Here is a 16,789-nt window from a genome sequence, read left to right on the forward strand (position 1 = left end):
TGCCCATGATTATTGCTACAGCTTTATGCAGACTCCGTCATCATATCGGCTTGCACATTAACAGTTTCAACTTCTACATAGCTTGCGCCACTTGGAATTTAGATTTTCGTACATTATTGCTGGTTGAAACAGAGCGGCGTAATAAAAGTGAGTATGGGTAATGTAATTAAAAAAGTTATAAAAAAAGTTATTTGAAATTATGATGAATGAGGGTTATAATTATGTAAAAGGATATGACTGATTGTATAGCGTAGAATATGATGCAGGGAGTATTGTTTCAAAATCAATTTTATATCGTAATTTTATATCTTTATTGTGCTTTTTATCCTCCTATGCAAAAAACAGTGAATGCTACGACCAATATAAATGAATGTAATATTTTATTACATAATGCGTTTTACATGAATTGTTTTAATGCAGTTCAGAATGGGCCAGTTACTTTATATAATTATAGGCCCAACAACGGCCGAGCGGTAAAGTCGCTGAACACTGGTAGTTCGGTCCGAGGTTCGAATTCCGCGAAGGAGCTGTCTGCAGGGGCGTTTTCGTGGTTTTCCCCATGTGTAACGTGTATACGAGTCAGTTTCCCTTAGAAAGTCCTCCACGAAGGCATCCCTTCCCCTAGGCAGATAGCCCTAGTGTGCTTTGCCGTAATTAAATAATCCAAACCAAACCAAAACCTTATATAATTATAAGGGAAGGTAATGCCTTGAAGTAATATTCGAATGCAGATGAGTTGAATGGCGTTCATTTATTAAAACGTAAACACGCTAAACTGTATGAACCATCAGCATTTTATGCTAACTTACACCAACATAACACAAACTATTGTTGCCACGCAAATTCAATTAAATATTTTTTGGGAAGTTTTTTGTAATACAAAATAAAGTTGAGCAGTGCACAAAGAACGGAGTCCTTTTCAAGTTATTGCTTGAATATCACTTTGTGAAATAATGCAGCAGTCAATTCAAGATAATTTGCCCAATTTAATACCGAAATGTTTCTATTTTAGAGAACTGTAGAGCTTTCATTTAGTATAAAATTAAGAACTGAATGTGAAGTATAAATAAGAGCTAAACTATAATTTTATTAGGGTATTATGGCATTTCTGATCAGAGCCAGTCCTAACCGGGGGGATAAAATGGTGCACAGCATGTGCGCGGCCAAATTTAAGGGTAACGAAATTATTATCAAACATACTATATTTCTGTAAAAAATGGCGGCCAAATTTAATTTTGCTCGTGGGCGGCCGATGGTCTAGAAATGGCACTATTTATGATGTTAAAGTCTAGATAATAAATATGAAAATTAGATTATTGTATATTTTTGTGATTTTTTATAATACATCGAAATAAGTAATGGTTATGTAAAATTTCTATATTTGTGGTAATCTGTGAGAATCCTTGAACAAACATGATAATCGTTTGAACTTCGAAAACAAGGACCTTTCTTTACTTCCTTTACAATGTAAAAGAAGTATGCAATGCCGAAAAATTGTGGGTGTCATAAATTAACGGAAATATCCATTTTGACCGCTTCCGAATACATTTGGACGATGTTTTGGGTGACATCTGTATGTACGAACAGAATAAAGGACTCTCTTTTCCAAAAACGAATTTTAAAATTGATTTAGAAGGGATTAAAGGAGGATTTTTTTCGTGACGTTTGTATGTACGTATGAATGAATGTATGCGTGTATCTATCTCGCACAACTCAAAACTGAATAGTTGTAGAACGTTGAAATTTTGCATATGGGACTGCTATAACATCTAGTACATATATATATATTCAACCATCTTATCCGGTCTTTATTTTCGCAATCATTGGTCGTAGGCATATACTTCCAATTACAGAAATGTTTTAAATGATGAAAATATTCATGTTCTGATAATGTTAAATTTAAAAAAATTAATTTTCGACAAAGAATGAAACAATATTTAATATCAGTTTATTTTTGAAGCAAAATATATGTATAATTGAAAAGGCCATGCAAGGATGTCATGTGGAGTTCACATCAGATTTTTTTTAAATAATTGGACTGAATGTTTGAAATTTCAACATGACATGAATGATCGGAAAGTGTTTGCAAAAATTATTTTGTTCAAAATTTACGGTCTGTATTTTTGAAGCTGTATTATAATATTTTGAAAATTTAGATGTAATCTAAATTATGGGTTATATACAATATCGTGCTTTCATTTTTCTACTCCTTTAATGCTTCTTCTTGGGAAAGTCTTTCATATTGCAAAGACTTTTTTCTTTTGAAAGGGAATATATAACATAAAAATATGTTAAACAAAATTCGAACTTAAATTTGCTTTATTCCCTTATGTATCCTTTTTTAATGATTGTCTCTTTTTTCTTCCTACACTAAAAATAGAAACATGCTTATATACAACTAACTATCTTTAAACTGCGCCATTTTAAAATTAATGCTTGTTATTTAAAAATCTGGGAAACCTTAATTAATAGGAGTGAAGCCAAGCCAAAACTGACTTTTCTTGAAATAAAACCTACGCACTTCTGCTTCGTTTCTTTGTCTTGCTGGTTTACTGTCGCTGCTTTTCTTGCTAACTTCAAAAATGTGAAAGATAGAAAAATTTGTTAAAGAATGAACGTGTGTCCTGTGCCGGTTTAGCTGTACACCTTCATCATAAATATTTTGTGAAAAATAAAAGAAGCTGTCAACCGACCATGATTGTAGTCTCATTTTAAACATTAATTCCGTTGTCATGCAACTATGCTATCACACGAAAACTTTTGTTACATATATAAGTAAAGAATTTAAAACGGAAGAAGTCTGAAGACTAGAAATAGCTAAATTTTCAATGTATATTTTTATTAAGCGGAAGATGTTTTAAGGACCTTTTAAATGCTCGTCTTTCTTTTAAAGGGAAAATTGGCTTGTTTTCCAATTCAAGCTTTTCCATATCAGGCTTTTTTGAAAATCGTACCTTTTCAACCGTTTTCTCTAGAATAGTTTTCTCTAGGATAAAGCAAACTAAAGTTCGAATTTTGTTTGTAGATGAAAAGGGCTTCAGGATCCATTCTAAAGTGAGAAGGCGATGGGATGTGATTATGATGTGATTGCGAAGTATATATGATGAATGATATTAAGATGACCATCCTGCCCTTAAAATTCCTATTTAGACACATTTTAGATATAATATGAATGCTAACGGTATTGGTATTTGATATTATTGACCTGAAACGTCCCATTTCAGCCTTTTCCCACTTCAGGCTTTCTGGAGATGGCAAATAAAATCGTGACACTTCGGATATTTTCTTTCCTTCTGCATGTGTTCTGGGTAAAAGCATCTAAATTCGTGCCATTTAAGCCTTCTTTCACATAATGGAATAATTCATTTTTTTAAATAAATTGTTATAAAAAAGATAATGTGTGCAGTAGCTTAAAATTATATCGTGTGCTTACAAAACTGGTTTCACTAACTTAGTATAAATCGCTTGTGCTTCCTGGCGATCGAATGTTTATTAACGTGAAAATCTTTTCACTATATGCTTTAGAAGCTTCCTTTAGAGGTTTATCCCGCAGTGTTCTTCATTAAACGAGGCAAGATTTCAAATCATAGATAGACAGATATGCTTTATAAGCAGAACTTCATAAACAATATATATTTATTAATAGATTTGCATATTTTAAAAATTCGAAATAAATTATTGAAGTAAAGAAATTCGAAAAAGGAAAGTATTTTAAAGTGAACGAAGACAACATATTTTAACTGGAAAGGCAAACATAGACTGTATTTGAATACCATGTAGATATATTAACTCCGTTTGGACATGTGCAGAGCAATGTATAGAGCTATGTGTATACAGAAATCTATTTGTGAGAGATTTATTTCTGTACTTATGTCTCAGTACGCTCTGTGATGAAATACATATTTTTAAAAGAGAATAAAAATAGGAATTATGAGAAAATGAAATAATGAATCTGTTTGATTAGAAACTGATAAAGCAGCATCGATTTCATAAATCTTTGTAACAACTGTATTTTTTAAATCTTATTTAATAATAACCCAATCCTAAGAAATTGTCCTTTTTCGCTTTCGTTTAAGGTGTAGTATTCTTAAAATATTTCACCCGCTATTATTGTTCAGAAATATATGTGTAAATAACAATACAAAATTTTAATCAAACAGAAAAATTTATGTTTTCTGTTTTAATAATATCATCCCCAGAGAACCTTAATATTTTTCAAAAATATTATTTGAAGGTGATGTTTAAGCGACAGGGAGTTATTGTGATATTTTTCACATTCACATAAAATTTGATCACATTTTCGGGACTGTTTGTGATCCTGAATCAAAAGGCTGAAATGGGAATTTTCTTACCGCGTCGAGTTGGTGCTTTCTCTTTAGACACTTGCAGAGGGAAAGGGAAAACGTAAAGTGGTACGATTTTCGATGCTATCTCCAGAAAGCCTGAAGTAGGAAAGACTTAAATGGGATGTCACAGAAAAATTGAACAAAAGAAAGAATTTTCGTTTGCATGAACAAATTCCGATTGTGGAGTTAGTTAAAAATTGGTTACTTAACTTCTCTTGTTATTACCCTGATCAAAGTGCCTCTCAAAAAGCAAGCACGTACAAAAATAAGCACACTTCAGTAATTTACTGAATTAATTTAGTTACAAGCTACCAAGTTTCTTCAACAATAAAAAACTTTCTTGCTGACATACTCTCTAAAGACCACACTTAGTCTTCCTTAACTTACAGGTTACCAAAAAATACTGCTCATTGATGGCTGGATTATAAGTTCAAATTTCTGGTACCTTTTTAACTTTACTCCATAGACATAAGCAAGATGCAGTATGCAGTCATAGGCCAAAGTAGCAAGTAATAAGTACTTGGAGAACTTATCTCAACATTGCTTGTTATCTGACACTTGTGCTGCAAGCTTAAAATAGCCAGAAACATCTATCTATATATCTGATTAATTCAGAATGCGAAGCTTATTCATTTTTCTTGAAGACAGCATGTACAGAAAGAAAGAAGAATAGAAAGTACTAAACATTTCTGCCTTAACATTGTTATAACTGTGAAAACCTTTAACCTTGTTTTCATTAACATTGGAAAATTTTTTTCATGCACTCCTATCATTCATATCTCTATTATTTTTTTAATTTTTAGCATTGCGTTGTAACATTTCTAAAATTTATGTCATATTTTATGTCGGAAATTTTCAAATGACCATTGATAATCCATTCTTCTCTTGGTAAAATCATAAAAAGGAATATCAGTGTACGAAATTATATATATATATATATATATATATATAAAGATTCATCTGATTTAGTTTTGTTCCAAGTGCTTGTATGAAAATACAATAGACATTTTTTTAAATACAAGTATTTTTCTACAGTACCTTCTATGCTTTTTAAAATTATAACCAAATCACTTTACGTGAAATATATTTTAATACAGAAGATTTTAGTGCATAAAACATTGAAGTTAATGGTATAGTTAGATATGTAAAATTTAAGACATTTTCTAATAATGCACCAATCTTTGATTATGTTAGCAATATTTTGTTGAAACCTTTTACTTGTAACTGTAATGTCTTTCAAAAATATAGAAACTTGGCGTTATATAATAAGTAACATACATAAATTTTACATATAATTATTGGTGGTGTGAAGGCACAAATAATCAGTGTAATATTCATAAATTTTCAGGATTAGTTTCGAAATGTGGCTTGAGTACGGGTTCGCAATAGATTGAAGACAGGCAGAACTGTTTATAGCTTGATAAAATTTATTTTACCAAAAGAAACATTTCACAGTTCTGTAATTTTCCACAAAAACATTCGTACTGCTCTTCATAATATCACAGAGTACAATCAGTAATTACACTTCAAACTACTAAGGACGTTAAGCACAACTCAATGCAAAGTGCATCTGAAGAGCGAAGCTAATACGGAAATATCTCAATACTCCGAACCACGCTGAACTAACAATTAACAGCTGAGAAACTGATGCTATCTCTAGTCTTATATAGTTTTCTCCCAGCCGCTACAGTTGTACAGGAACCGGACCCAAATGTCATCAAATGGTCGCCAAGTTTGACGACGTTTCGCGATTTCTAGCCAAATTTGGCGACAAAAATTAGTAGCTCAAACCGTTGCCAGTTTGGAGATTGCCATTTACTTCATGTTAAATAGACTTGCCCCTGTTTTCTATTTTTCCGGCAGAGCATCGTTTTTCGCAAACTTTTCATGTTATATTATACAGAAAAATACAACAATTTCACATATAGTTTCACCTAAATTATCCATCTGTGTACATAATTCGTAACAGAAGGTTTAAATATTGAAGAAGTTTCTATATTTAAACATTCGAAACTAGTCCTGCAAATTTAAGAATATTACGTCGATCCATTTTGCCTTAACATCTCCAACAATTGATGCCAATGCAGTTGCCAGCCAAAGACTAATCGGTCAAGTTAAAGTAAACTCCATCCCGGAATTGAACTGTGACAGAGCCATATCGACTATCATAGCCAGACTTAGGACAAATCACTTAAAAGGGATGAGGATTTCTGCAGACGGACACCGTAGTTACACCAACATTTGTCCTCATTGCCCAGATGACATCCCACTGTCTCGCCATCACATCTTCAGCTGCCCAGCAATCCAGGCCAGACTGTTTAGCATCGGCATTGAAGACCCAGTGGACCTACTTTATACTGATAGAGCTGCCGAGGTTGCAAAAGCTGTCTTTGTCAGCTTCGGAGCTATATAATTGCACTTTGTCATAGACACGACATCATCATCATCATCATCATCATCATCATCTCCAACAATTGTTATTCCGCGTGTTATTTTAACTCTCCCTTATACATATAATATTTTCAAACTGAGTTATATTTCACGCTAAAATTGAAGTCAGTCGGAATACGTATATATAGGAAATATAAGAGAAAAAAGCTAACATTAAAATTAAGTAGAATAAGGTCTGAGACTGACTTTGATTACAGAAATATCTTCTTAGACATTTCAAAAGAATATCTTTCTCATAAATATACTAAACACTTTCCTCAAATCAGAGTCAATATAAAGTTAGTCAATATAAAGTTCATTTTAGAAAGCACATCCTAGAATTTAAGTATTGAACGAAAACTGAAGTTTCAAAATCGTAAGCAATAGCAATACACAATCTTTTACTTAGTTATTATATTGTTAATCATTTATTATTAATATTCTAGAATTTATGGAATTATACAAAGTCACTTGTAATGGATAGTATAATATACGAATGTATCGTATAAGGCAAAAAGGTTAGTTTCATTTAAAATTTATGCCAAAGTTAGTTGCTAAGTTATTATTAAAGTTAGGTAACAGTTAGCAAATTAACGAATTAATTGTACTGTCGTGTTTAACATCAATGCTATTAAAAATGTAACATTAATTAGAGAATTCTACTTTTAGTAATAAGCACTGTATCCGGCCAATCCGAGGGAAAATATTTCCAGCAAAATCACCTCCAGGAATGCTTAATTTGAGATATCAGACATATACTACACACGTTGATGGTATGTAGATATTTTCAGTAATATTTCTGTGATAATCATAAAATTTTATATCATCTTATCAGAAATATGTTAGATTTGGACTTCTTGTAATTTTTGTTGGTAATAATTAGAAAATCTTATTATTCATTCATGAGAAACGAAAAAAATTAAAAGAAAGAAACGAAAATATATCTTGATTGTAGATTCTTATTTCTGATGTGCAAAGAAATAAATAATGGCGTATATTTAAAATGAAAAATAATACTTTGTAACACAGTTTCGAACAAATATTACAAGCCATTAAGTCCTTCTAAAATTTTCAATCGAAATTCAGAGAATTTTTTGAATTCGAATATCTGCGGATATTTTTCGTGTTTTGCATGAAAACAGTAATATTAATTCTTTTTTTAGGAGCATGAACAAGAAATATTTTAGAAGTTAATCAGGAAGAGATAATATTTGTACCGGACAAAAATGTAAAACCATACTGCTCGAATATAAGTTGCCTAGCATATAAAACGACCTTGAAATTTTAAAAATGTTTTATAAAATAAAAATCTAGGAAACTCGGAGATTAACCAGAAGACCAAGAAATTGGATTTAAAATAGGGAGTCTCCTGATTGCGTCATTTGCGAATGCACATCGGTATCGCAATTGTGAGATGAACCTCTAGAACAGACTAAAAGGCTTCAAATAATATTTTCTGTTGAGTCGCATAACCATTATCTCAGTTGATGGTTGAGAATGTTTTGCCCCTCGGTTTCCTTTACAAATTAATTAAACCATCGTGGATTTATTGTGAAAATTCCAAATGCAAAATTAGACCAAATATAAGGAATTATAAAGGTTGTCTATTTATTGTTCAGCCCAAACTTAACTTTACATACCTAAAAATAATTATATTCCATGAAATATCCAATCGATGTAATCCATTTTTACAGGGAATGTGTGAAAGACAAGCCTTATTAGCCTTATCAAACCAAAAATGATCAAGCAATTTCTAGTATGCAAATCAAGGAGTTATGTCATCTAACGATGAATCGAGCTTTTCACAAAATGAAAATGTGAGAGTTTCTGCAGTACGGTATTTGATTTCAAAATGTAAGGACTCAAAACGGTTTTTTGTGCCTCTAAAGTATCGTTTGGCAGTATCTATGAAATGGCGAATAATCGGCTGTTTAGAAGCAGGGCGGTAAAATGTGTAAATATTTCAAGACAGTCTCTACGCTCTAGAGACGATATCAGAACTTTGGAACTGTTGTAAGAAGGCCCGGATAAGGTGGTAAATGAATACCAACTGCTTTTCAAGATTAATAACTGGAAATAGCCACACGTCGTAACAGGAATTTTACTGCGCGGCAGTTATATTAACAGCTAGCAGTCACTATTGAAACTGCTGTATCACGGAAAACTGCATACAGAAGTCATAAGAAACAGGAAAACCTTTATGCCAAGAATCCAAGGATGTATGTTTTAAAGTCTTCATAACAAAAGAGGAATTGCTTTCGTTGATCCAAAAGACATCAGAACTGGAGAGAACACCAGTGGTCCCATGTTCCCTTTACTAGTGAGTCATAGTTTAGTTTAACATCTAATTCTAATAGTGTTTACATCTGGAGAGAATCAGAACGCGAAATCTACGCCCCTATACGTTTTTAACAAAGGACCTGCGACAGACCACAGATATCTGGTATGCGGTCTTAGAACTTTGTCTAAGATTTTTCAAAGGTGCTTATGGATCTGACTTTTTATTTATGGACAATACACCTCTTCCACATCGAACAAAACTCGATTCCCTGAAATACCGTGACATTCAAAGGAGTAGAGAACCTTGATTCCTTGACAAATTCCTTGAGTGTGAAGACATTGAGCGAATGCCATGGTTATCAAAATCTCGTGATCTTAATCTGACAGAAAATTTATGGGACTAACTTGGAAAAGTAGTCTAGTAACTAGAAAGTAGTTTTTTCTAGAAGAGACATACTTCTTCTAGAAATGTAAATGCTTTAAAGACCGTATTGCTGGACGGAGGGAACTTAATTTCACAAACGAAGCTTAACATCGTTATCGCAAGCATGAAAAAATTTTGTGATATGTGTACACGGGAGACCACGTTCTAGTATTAAATACATAAGCCTTATATTTTTCTGAGTTAGTTTTTTTTTAACGTTCCTTGTAATATACTATTGCCATTTCATATTAAAATTTTATATCTTAAGCAGTGCTGTTTCTTTTCTTCATAGTTATGTGTTATGATATTACACATCACTCTACTCATAAAATTATAGATCTGAAACACAGTTTCTAAGAAATTCTTGATTTCATGCATTTAAGGGTAACTTTGAACATGAGCGTAGTTCAAAGAATTAGCAATACAAATGCATGCTTGATATTGCGAAAGAAATGCGAAATAAAATGTAAATGATAGCTTTTGAAGTTTCAGCATTATATTCATTCGTACTCGAAACCGTTCCATATTATTCCTTCCAGTTTTGCCGGCAGGGTAGACAGTTTTGCCGGCAGGGTAGACAGTTTTGCGAGTTCCCGTCGCAACACTGATTTTTGTCATCATACAGAATTTTTATTACATTACTAGATGTTTACAACGTTCCCTTAAAAATACGCTTTCTGTTACACATATATATTTACAATTACATTCTTCAAACCATTACACATACGAATTATAATAAAAAGAGCATAAACATATGAATATTTTCTATTGAAAATTTGAATTATTCCGGAGGTAATACCGAAAATTTAAAGGATATCTTAGCTTTAAGATAACATATTTTTTTGTAAGCAGTTTTGCTCTGTTTGAAAGCTTATGAATATTCAGCTATTCGTTTTGTAATAAGTGAGTTTACGGTTAGTTTATAGTTAGCGATTTGATTAAATTTGATATTCAGTTTTAAATGAAACATAATAGGATACTAGTACTCTAAATAAGAATGAAATTTTAAGTAAATCATAATTATCTATCAAATGAGTGAAAAACATTAGTCCCAATCGCAATTCAATTTCGCATATTTCGACAGTACGTCGTGCATTATACAGGGTGATTATAATTAAAGTTTAAGTTTCAAACCGCTATAAAAAAAGAACCACTCATGAAAATGACGTCAAATTTGAAAGGAATGTTATTGAAGAAGGCGGAAAGCGTATGGCAGAAGAAAAAATTTAGTTTCAAAAGTTAGCAACAGATGGCGCTGCAAGCGAAAGAAGACTTAAATTAAAATGTTAGTTAAATTTCAGTGTTATAAAGCCACCAGGTACCAGGCTGTTCCTCATTTCGCGTCTCAGACGTTCGCCATGGGTGTTTCACTGCAGGACCGCGCTCTGCTCGTAAAGCTGTATTACAAGAATGATGATTGTCAAGAGTAGCTCTGCAAAAATTCAGGACACTGAAGGGTATAAAAGAAGGCGTTAGTCCAATGAGTGTCGTAGGTCTAAAGAAAATGATGCAAAAATTCGAAACGACAAGTTCGTTTGATGTGCAATCTGGTAGAGGGAGAAAACGAGTGCATTCGACGGTAGTTGAAGAAGTGGCCACAGCATTACAGGAGGGGTCGGCCGGTGGTGTGCAACCGTGCAGTGCACGAGGAATTGTCCGAACATTGGACAGGCCTATGATCACAGTACTGAAAATTGTGCGAAACATTTTGCAATGCTATCCGTACAAAATTGGCCATGTGCAGGAGTTGCTTCCGTCTGACCTGACAGCTAGGGAGACGTTTGCGTTAGAATTCCTGGCTCGCATGGAAGTGGATAATGAATGGCCGTGGAAACTTTTGTGGACAGATGAAGCCCATTTCCATCTGACAGGATACGTGAATACCCAGAATTGTCGAATATGGGCAACAGAAAATCCACTGGCAACGCACCCCGTACCACTTCATCCTGAAAAGGTCACAGTATGGTGTGGCTTTACGGCATCATTCATCCTACAACCATATTTTTTCGAGCAAACGGGTGCTTCCGGTCCTGTTCCCGCAACCGTCCCTGGTCAGAGGTATGCGTCTCTTTTGTGCAACCACGTGATTCCAGGTCTGCAACAGCATGGATGTGTGGATGAAATCATTTTTATGCAAGATGGCGCTCCTCCGCACATTGCACATCCCGTGAAACAGCTGCTGAGGCGCCATTTCGGAAATGCTCGAATTATCAGCCGTCATTTCCCTACATCCTGGCCATTTCGATCGCCTGATCTTACTCCGTGTGATTTCTGGCTGTGAGAGTATCTGAAGGATGTTGTGTTCCGTGCTCCAATTGCAAATTTAGCGGAATTAAAGGCACGCATTTCGCAACACATTCTGAACATCACCTCGGAGACACTGCGATCCGTTGTGGAACATGCTGTTTGTCACTTTCAACTTGTTGCACACAACGGTGGACGCCATATTGAACATGTTTTGCGCCAGTCTCGCGACAGTTCCGAACTTCTTTGATGAATGGTTCTTATGCGGTATGTCGCCGCAAAACTCTTGAAACCGATTTGTCCGTTTCGATGTGATATGTACAGTCATGCAAATAAAATTATTCAACAATTCTAATTTGTCAATGCGTTTTAATGTGTAACTTCCACCTTAGCCATTGTTTTACGAATCATTTCTCGTTTCTCCTCATGATTCTGCCGCTTACAGCGCCATCTGTTGCTAACTTTTGAAACTATTTTTTTTCTTCTGCCATATGCTTTCCGCCTTTTTCAATAACATTCCTTTCAAATTTCACATCATTTTTATCAGTGGTTCTTTTTTTATAGCGTTTTGAAACATAAACTTTAATTATAATCACCCTGTATTTTAAAAAAGATTCATTACCATATAAATAGTGAATGGTTTCTTCCATATCTTCTGGTACTTTTTCTTTAAATATAGCAAAGTATTCATGAATAGTACTGTCGAAATTATATTACTGTACTGTTTTTTAAATGTTTAGTAATAAAACTTTCATTTTTACTATGCTAATAAAATATAGTTTTCATCAATTTTAGAAACCATTCGTGTACTTTTCACCGATTACGAGAGTATAGCAGTCATTTATACCTGCATGCACCATGTTCATTATGAGAAAGAAGTATGCCATGCAGCAGGCCTTTTGGGGGCCATATGGACAAGGAAACCCCATGTAGACGTAGAAGTGTACAACAGAGCAGTGAAATATCTTGAAATGGCCTGTGTGCAAAAATCAACACTCACAGTCAGGAACCTTGTAGGTAAGAGTTACTTAAATGAGACATGTAATTTTATGCTTACTATATAAGATAAACTGTAGCTATTAATGTTACTTTTATTTTTATATAAATAACATCCGTTCCTTGATAAATCCTTCCTTGCTTAACTGTAATTTTATCCTTTCATCATAACACATATCGCCCAGACTGTATAATGGTTGGGGGAGCCTAATAAGGTACCGAAGGGCCCGTGTTCGTATCCCGGAGAAGACATGGATGTTTGTAAATGTAAAGTGTCGGTGCGGCATGGCGGCACTCTAAATATTCGGCGAGCCGAAAGTCCTCTCGCGTGAATTGGTCATGGAGGTAGGAAAAGAAGGAGGGGCCAGTCGGCACTAGAAGTGAAGCACTACTTTGAAGCTTGGGTCACCAGATGGGGTGTTCTTTGTTTACATTCAGAAGCTCGCTTGACACGGTTCTGATAGTATTTCGACACACGACAGTTCCATACAAATTGAAAAAGGGACACTTTCGCATAAAAGAAACATTCATATTGTGAGGGATAATAGCAATTTGTATAGTTTAGTGACATTTACGCAAAAATCACATCTTGGTTATTTTTCGATAACTAACAACAGCGCGATTTTGATTATGAATTTGTTTTATAAAATTCTAAGCTGTTGAACTACAAAAATATAGATTTTAAGAAAACTGTTATGCTTAAAGAATGAAAAATACCTTACGGTACATTTAAAATTGTATACGTCTTTCGATACCCTTGATAGAGTATTCGCTACTTTTATTTTATTTTCCAAACGCCAAAATGTTTTAAATAAAACAATTTTTTTTCACATCTATATATTATTGTTGCATATTATTACAAAAAGCATGTATCTGCCTTTGACAAAATACAAAAAATATTCATTAAATTATTTATAAATGTATTTGAAATGAAGAATTTATTCACTTATAAACAACTGTGAAAGTACTGTGAAGAAATCTAATTATTAAATGTATCTAATTTATAATGATTATAAATGTTATCTAAATATATAATAACCTTAATATTGACTTGTAAACATAAATTGAAATTCTGTTGACAAATACGTTATAAAACTATTTATTAAAGCAAGAATTGTTCGTATTGAAAAGCAATCTGTTAAAAGGTATTGTAAAGCAAATGCTATGAGAACTTAAGAAAGTAATGAAGAGTTTTGGAATATGTACTATTGAAATGAAGGGTAAAAAAAAATCTGATAAGTATAATTAAAAGAATTATTCCCCTTACATTTTATAATAACTCAGTTACAAATTTTAAATAATACTTTAGAAAAAAAACTTATTTTATTCCCTTTCAGAAATGTTCAGAGAAAGTCAAGTACTATTTAAAGTATTTCGCCAATTCCTAATAATTCTCTAATTTAAAATGAACCGAACAGAGCATTAATTATAAATTGACTTACATTTTTCGATTTAAAAGATGCCTCAGAAGCCAAAAAATCATGTCATATTTAAGAAAGTATTTTAGGAAGAAGCTCTATAAATAGAAAAGAAATAATGCATAATTTTAATATTAATAATACAATAAACTTTGATCTTAATTTTTGTACCTTAACCGAATAAAATCGAATTACCTTAATTTTTTTTCTAATGTAATTAACGAAAACTTGTGAAAATATTTCATTCAAATTAAACCATTCTGAGAAAACTGTCCTGTGAAAAGTATAGCATTTAATTCCGTTCAGAATGAAATGTTGTTTAAAAATATGTTGTTTTCATATACTTAGGACTATGAAGTGTTGTAGAAAAAGAAAATATATACATTTATATGTATATTTACGACGTAATTACAAAATATTTACATCCGAACGCGTCAAATCCCATTGAACTCAATGGTAAATGACCCAATGTTTTGGTCACCACGTAGGGATCGCCGGTGCTTCAGAGCAGGCTACGGGAGAAACTTGTTTAAGGGAACTCCATCTTACTTCCTACCTCCATGGAATTGGTGGAAGGGGAGAGGGGTGGGAGACCACCGGATCTCCTCAGTGCTCCCTTAAAATTGGGGGGGGGGTGAAAAATAGAAGTCCAACTTCTCTTTGGAGTAGGCTCTGGCAATCATTGTTCTATGCAATATAAATAAGACAACAACATATCATAACCCATAAATTCTGAATTAAATAATACATAAATTCTGAGAAATTTATTATGACTATCAAAAGAAGCCTGAAGGCAAGCAGACATCTTATATTTGCAGTAAAGATGATTTTAGGCTAAAGACAACATTGAATTAGCACATGTTAAAAAACGCGAAATAATAATGCAATGCAAAATTCTCCTGTTTTTCTACTGAAATTCCACACCCTTTTTCTTTGCTGTTTTTCCTCCGAATTTCCACTACCTTTTATTTTGTAAAAATAAGATCAAACTTTTTATAAGGTTCTCTATAATTAAAATTACAGATGATAAAATAATAATTATTTTTAATGAATTAAGTAATTCCTTATTTTTACATGCAAAATTCGCGAAGATGATCAGGAAAGAATTTATTGTAGGAAATTTCAGATTTTTGCATCAAATTCAAGAAATAGATGAAAAAAAAAAAAAAAAAAAAAATGCTGGGTTTTGATGATTCATAGTTCCGCTTCCGATAAGACACATTTTTTTTTTTTTTTTTTGTTGTATTTGTAGTTTGCTCCGTGAAAGGATTATTTAAGTTTTTTATTCGAATATTTTGCATAAAGGTATGGAAATTCTGTATTCAATTAATTAAAGCATAGTGATTATCTTACTATCAGAATTTTTGTTTAAATGAAACTCATAAAAAGTTAAATTTCTCTTCGTTCCATACTGTTAAAATTTTTTTTTCACAAAATCCTACTCCTCACTTCTAAACTCTACTTGTAAACAGTTTTACAAGTACTTAACTGGGAGAAATAAATAGGAAAATAAAGTTGAAACCACCCTTCGTATTTTATACTTACTTATACAAGATTAAACTTCTGCATATAACACATATTTTTAAAAATGCGCAACAAAATTTAAAGGTACTTTCACAATTAGTATAGTAGAAATCGCTAAATTTTTCAAAATGCGCCAGACAACCATGTTAATAATAGTTGATCAGTTTTAGTAAACAACATAGCCACTTTGTGTGTGTGTGTGTGTGTGTGTGTGATTATGGCAAAGCCTCAAGGGCTATCTGCCTAAAGGGAGGGATGCCTTTCGTGGAGGACTTTCTAAGGGAAACTGGCTCGTATACACGTTACACATGGGGAAAACCACGAAAACGCCATGCAGCCAGCCCGTTCGCGGGATTCGAACCTCGGACCGAACTACCAGTGTTCAGCGACTTTACCGCTCGGCCGCTGGTGGGCCATAGCCACTTAGATCTTAAGTAAGAGTTGTAGGTAAGTTCGTCACTATTTTTTGTTATTCATTTTTACTGATTTATATTATCATCGATAAAATAATTATTCATATTTATAAAGGGCAACTCGCGAGAAAAAGCAAAATTATGATATTGATGCTAAATAATTTATCGTGTCAAATTATTAATGTATATTGAAACCGAAAAAGAAGAACCCACAAATTTAATAATAGCGAGTAATAATAATTGTAATTAAACCTTTATATGCCTTTTTTCAAATTAGGTTTATTACTCTATTCTTTTGGTAAATGTGGCAATGTTAATCAGTTTTTAGCCCAAAAGGGCTATTAGTCTTGATGCGTGATTTTGCGAAGTGATTTTAACTTTTCATTCAACTCTATTGCTATTCAGAAAAATTTAAGATATTTATTTATCTTTCAAATTTAATCCGCTTGTTATTGATGAACATATTAAGGCTATTTAAAAACTATAAATGCATTTCTTAAAAAAAAATGTTTTTTTTTTTTTTTTTTTTTTCCCCTTTACTTTTGAATCTGATTTAGTTAAATAAAAATGAATTTAATTCATGGTATACTGATTGAAAACATTTAATATTTTTAAAGAATTACTTAATAAACTTTGATCTTAATTTTTGTACCTTAACCGAATAAAATCGAATTACCTTAATTTTTTTTCTAATGTAATTAACGAAAACTTGTG

At 32.7% G+C, this 16,789-nt stretch overlaps 1 protein-coding gene across 3 annotated transcripts in view; it reads left to right on the forward strand.

The window, feature by feature from the left end:
• LOC118184126 (uncharacterized) overlaps positions 1-16,789 on the forward strand; it is a 96,685-nt gene that overhangs the window by 39,497 nt on the left and 40,399 nt on the right. For all 3 annotated transcript variants that reach the window (XM_085806692.1, XM_085806689.1, XM_085806690.1), the window contains exons 4-5: positions 7,446-7,549; positions 12,520-12,741. In XM_085806692.1, coding sequence (XP_085662818.1) covers positions 7,446-7,549; positions 12,520-12,741 — 326 coding nt within the window. The remainder of the gene's footprint in view (positions 1-7,445; positions 7,550-12,519; positions 12,742-16,789) is intronic.

This window comes from Stegodyphus dumicola, chromosome 12, assembly GCF_044657685.1.
Source record: "Stegodyphus dumicola isolate Sdum_Otavi_A_Nest chromosome 12, ASM4465768v1".
Taxonomy (NCBI): Eukaryota; Metazoa; Arthropoda; class Arachnida; order Araneae; family Eresidae; genus Stegodyphus; species Stegodyphus dumicola.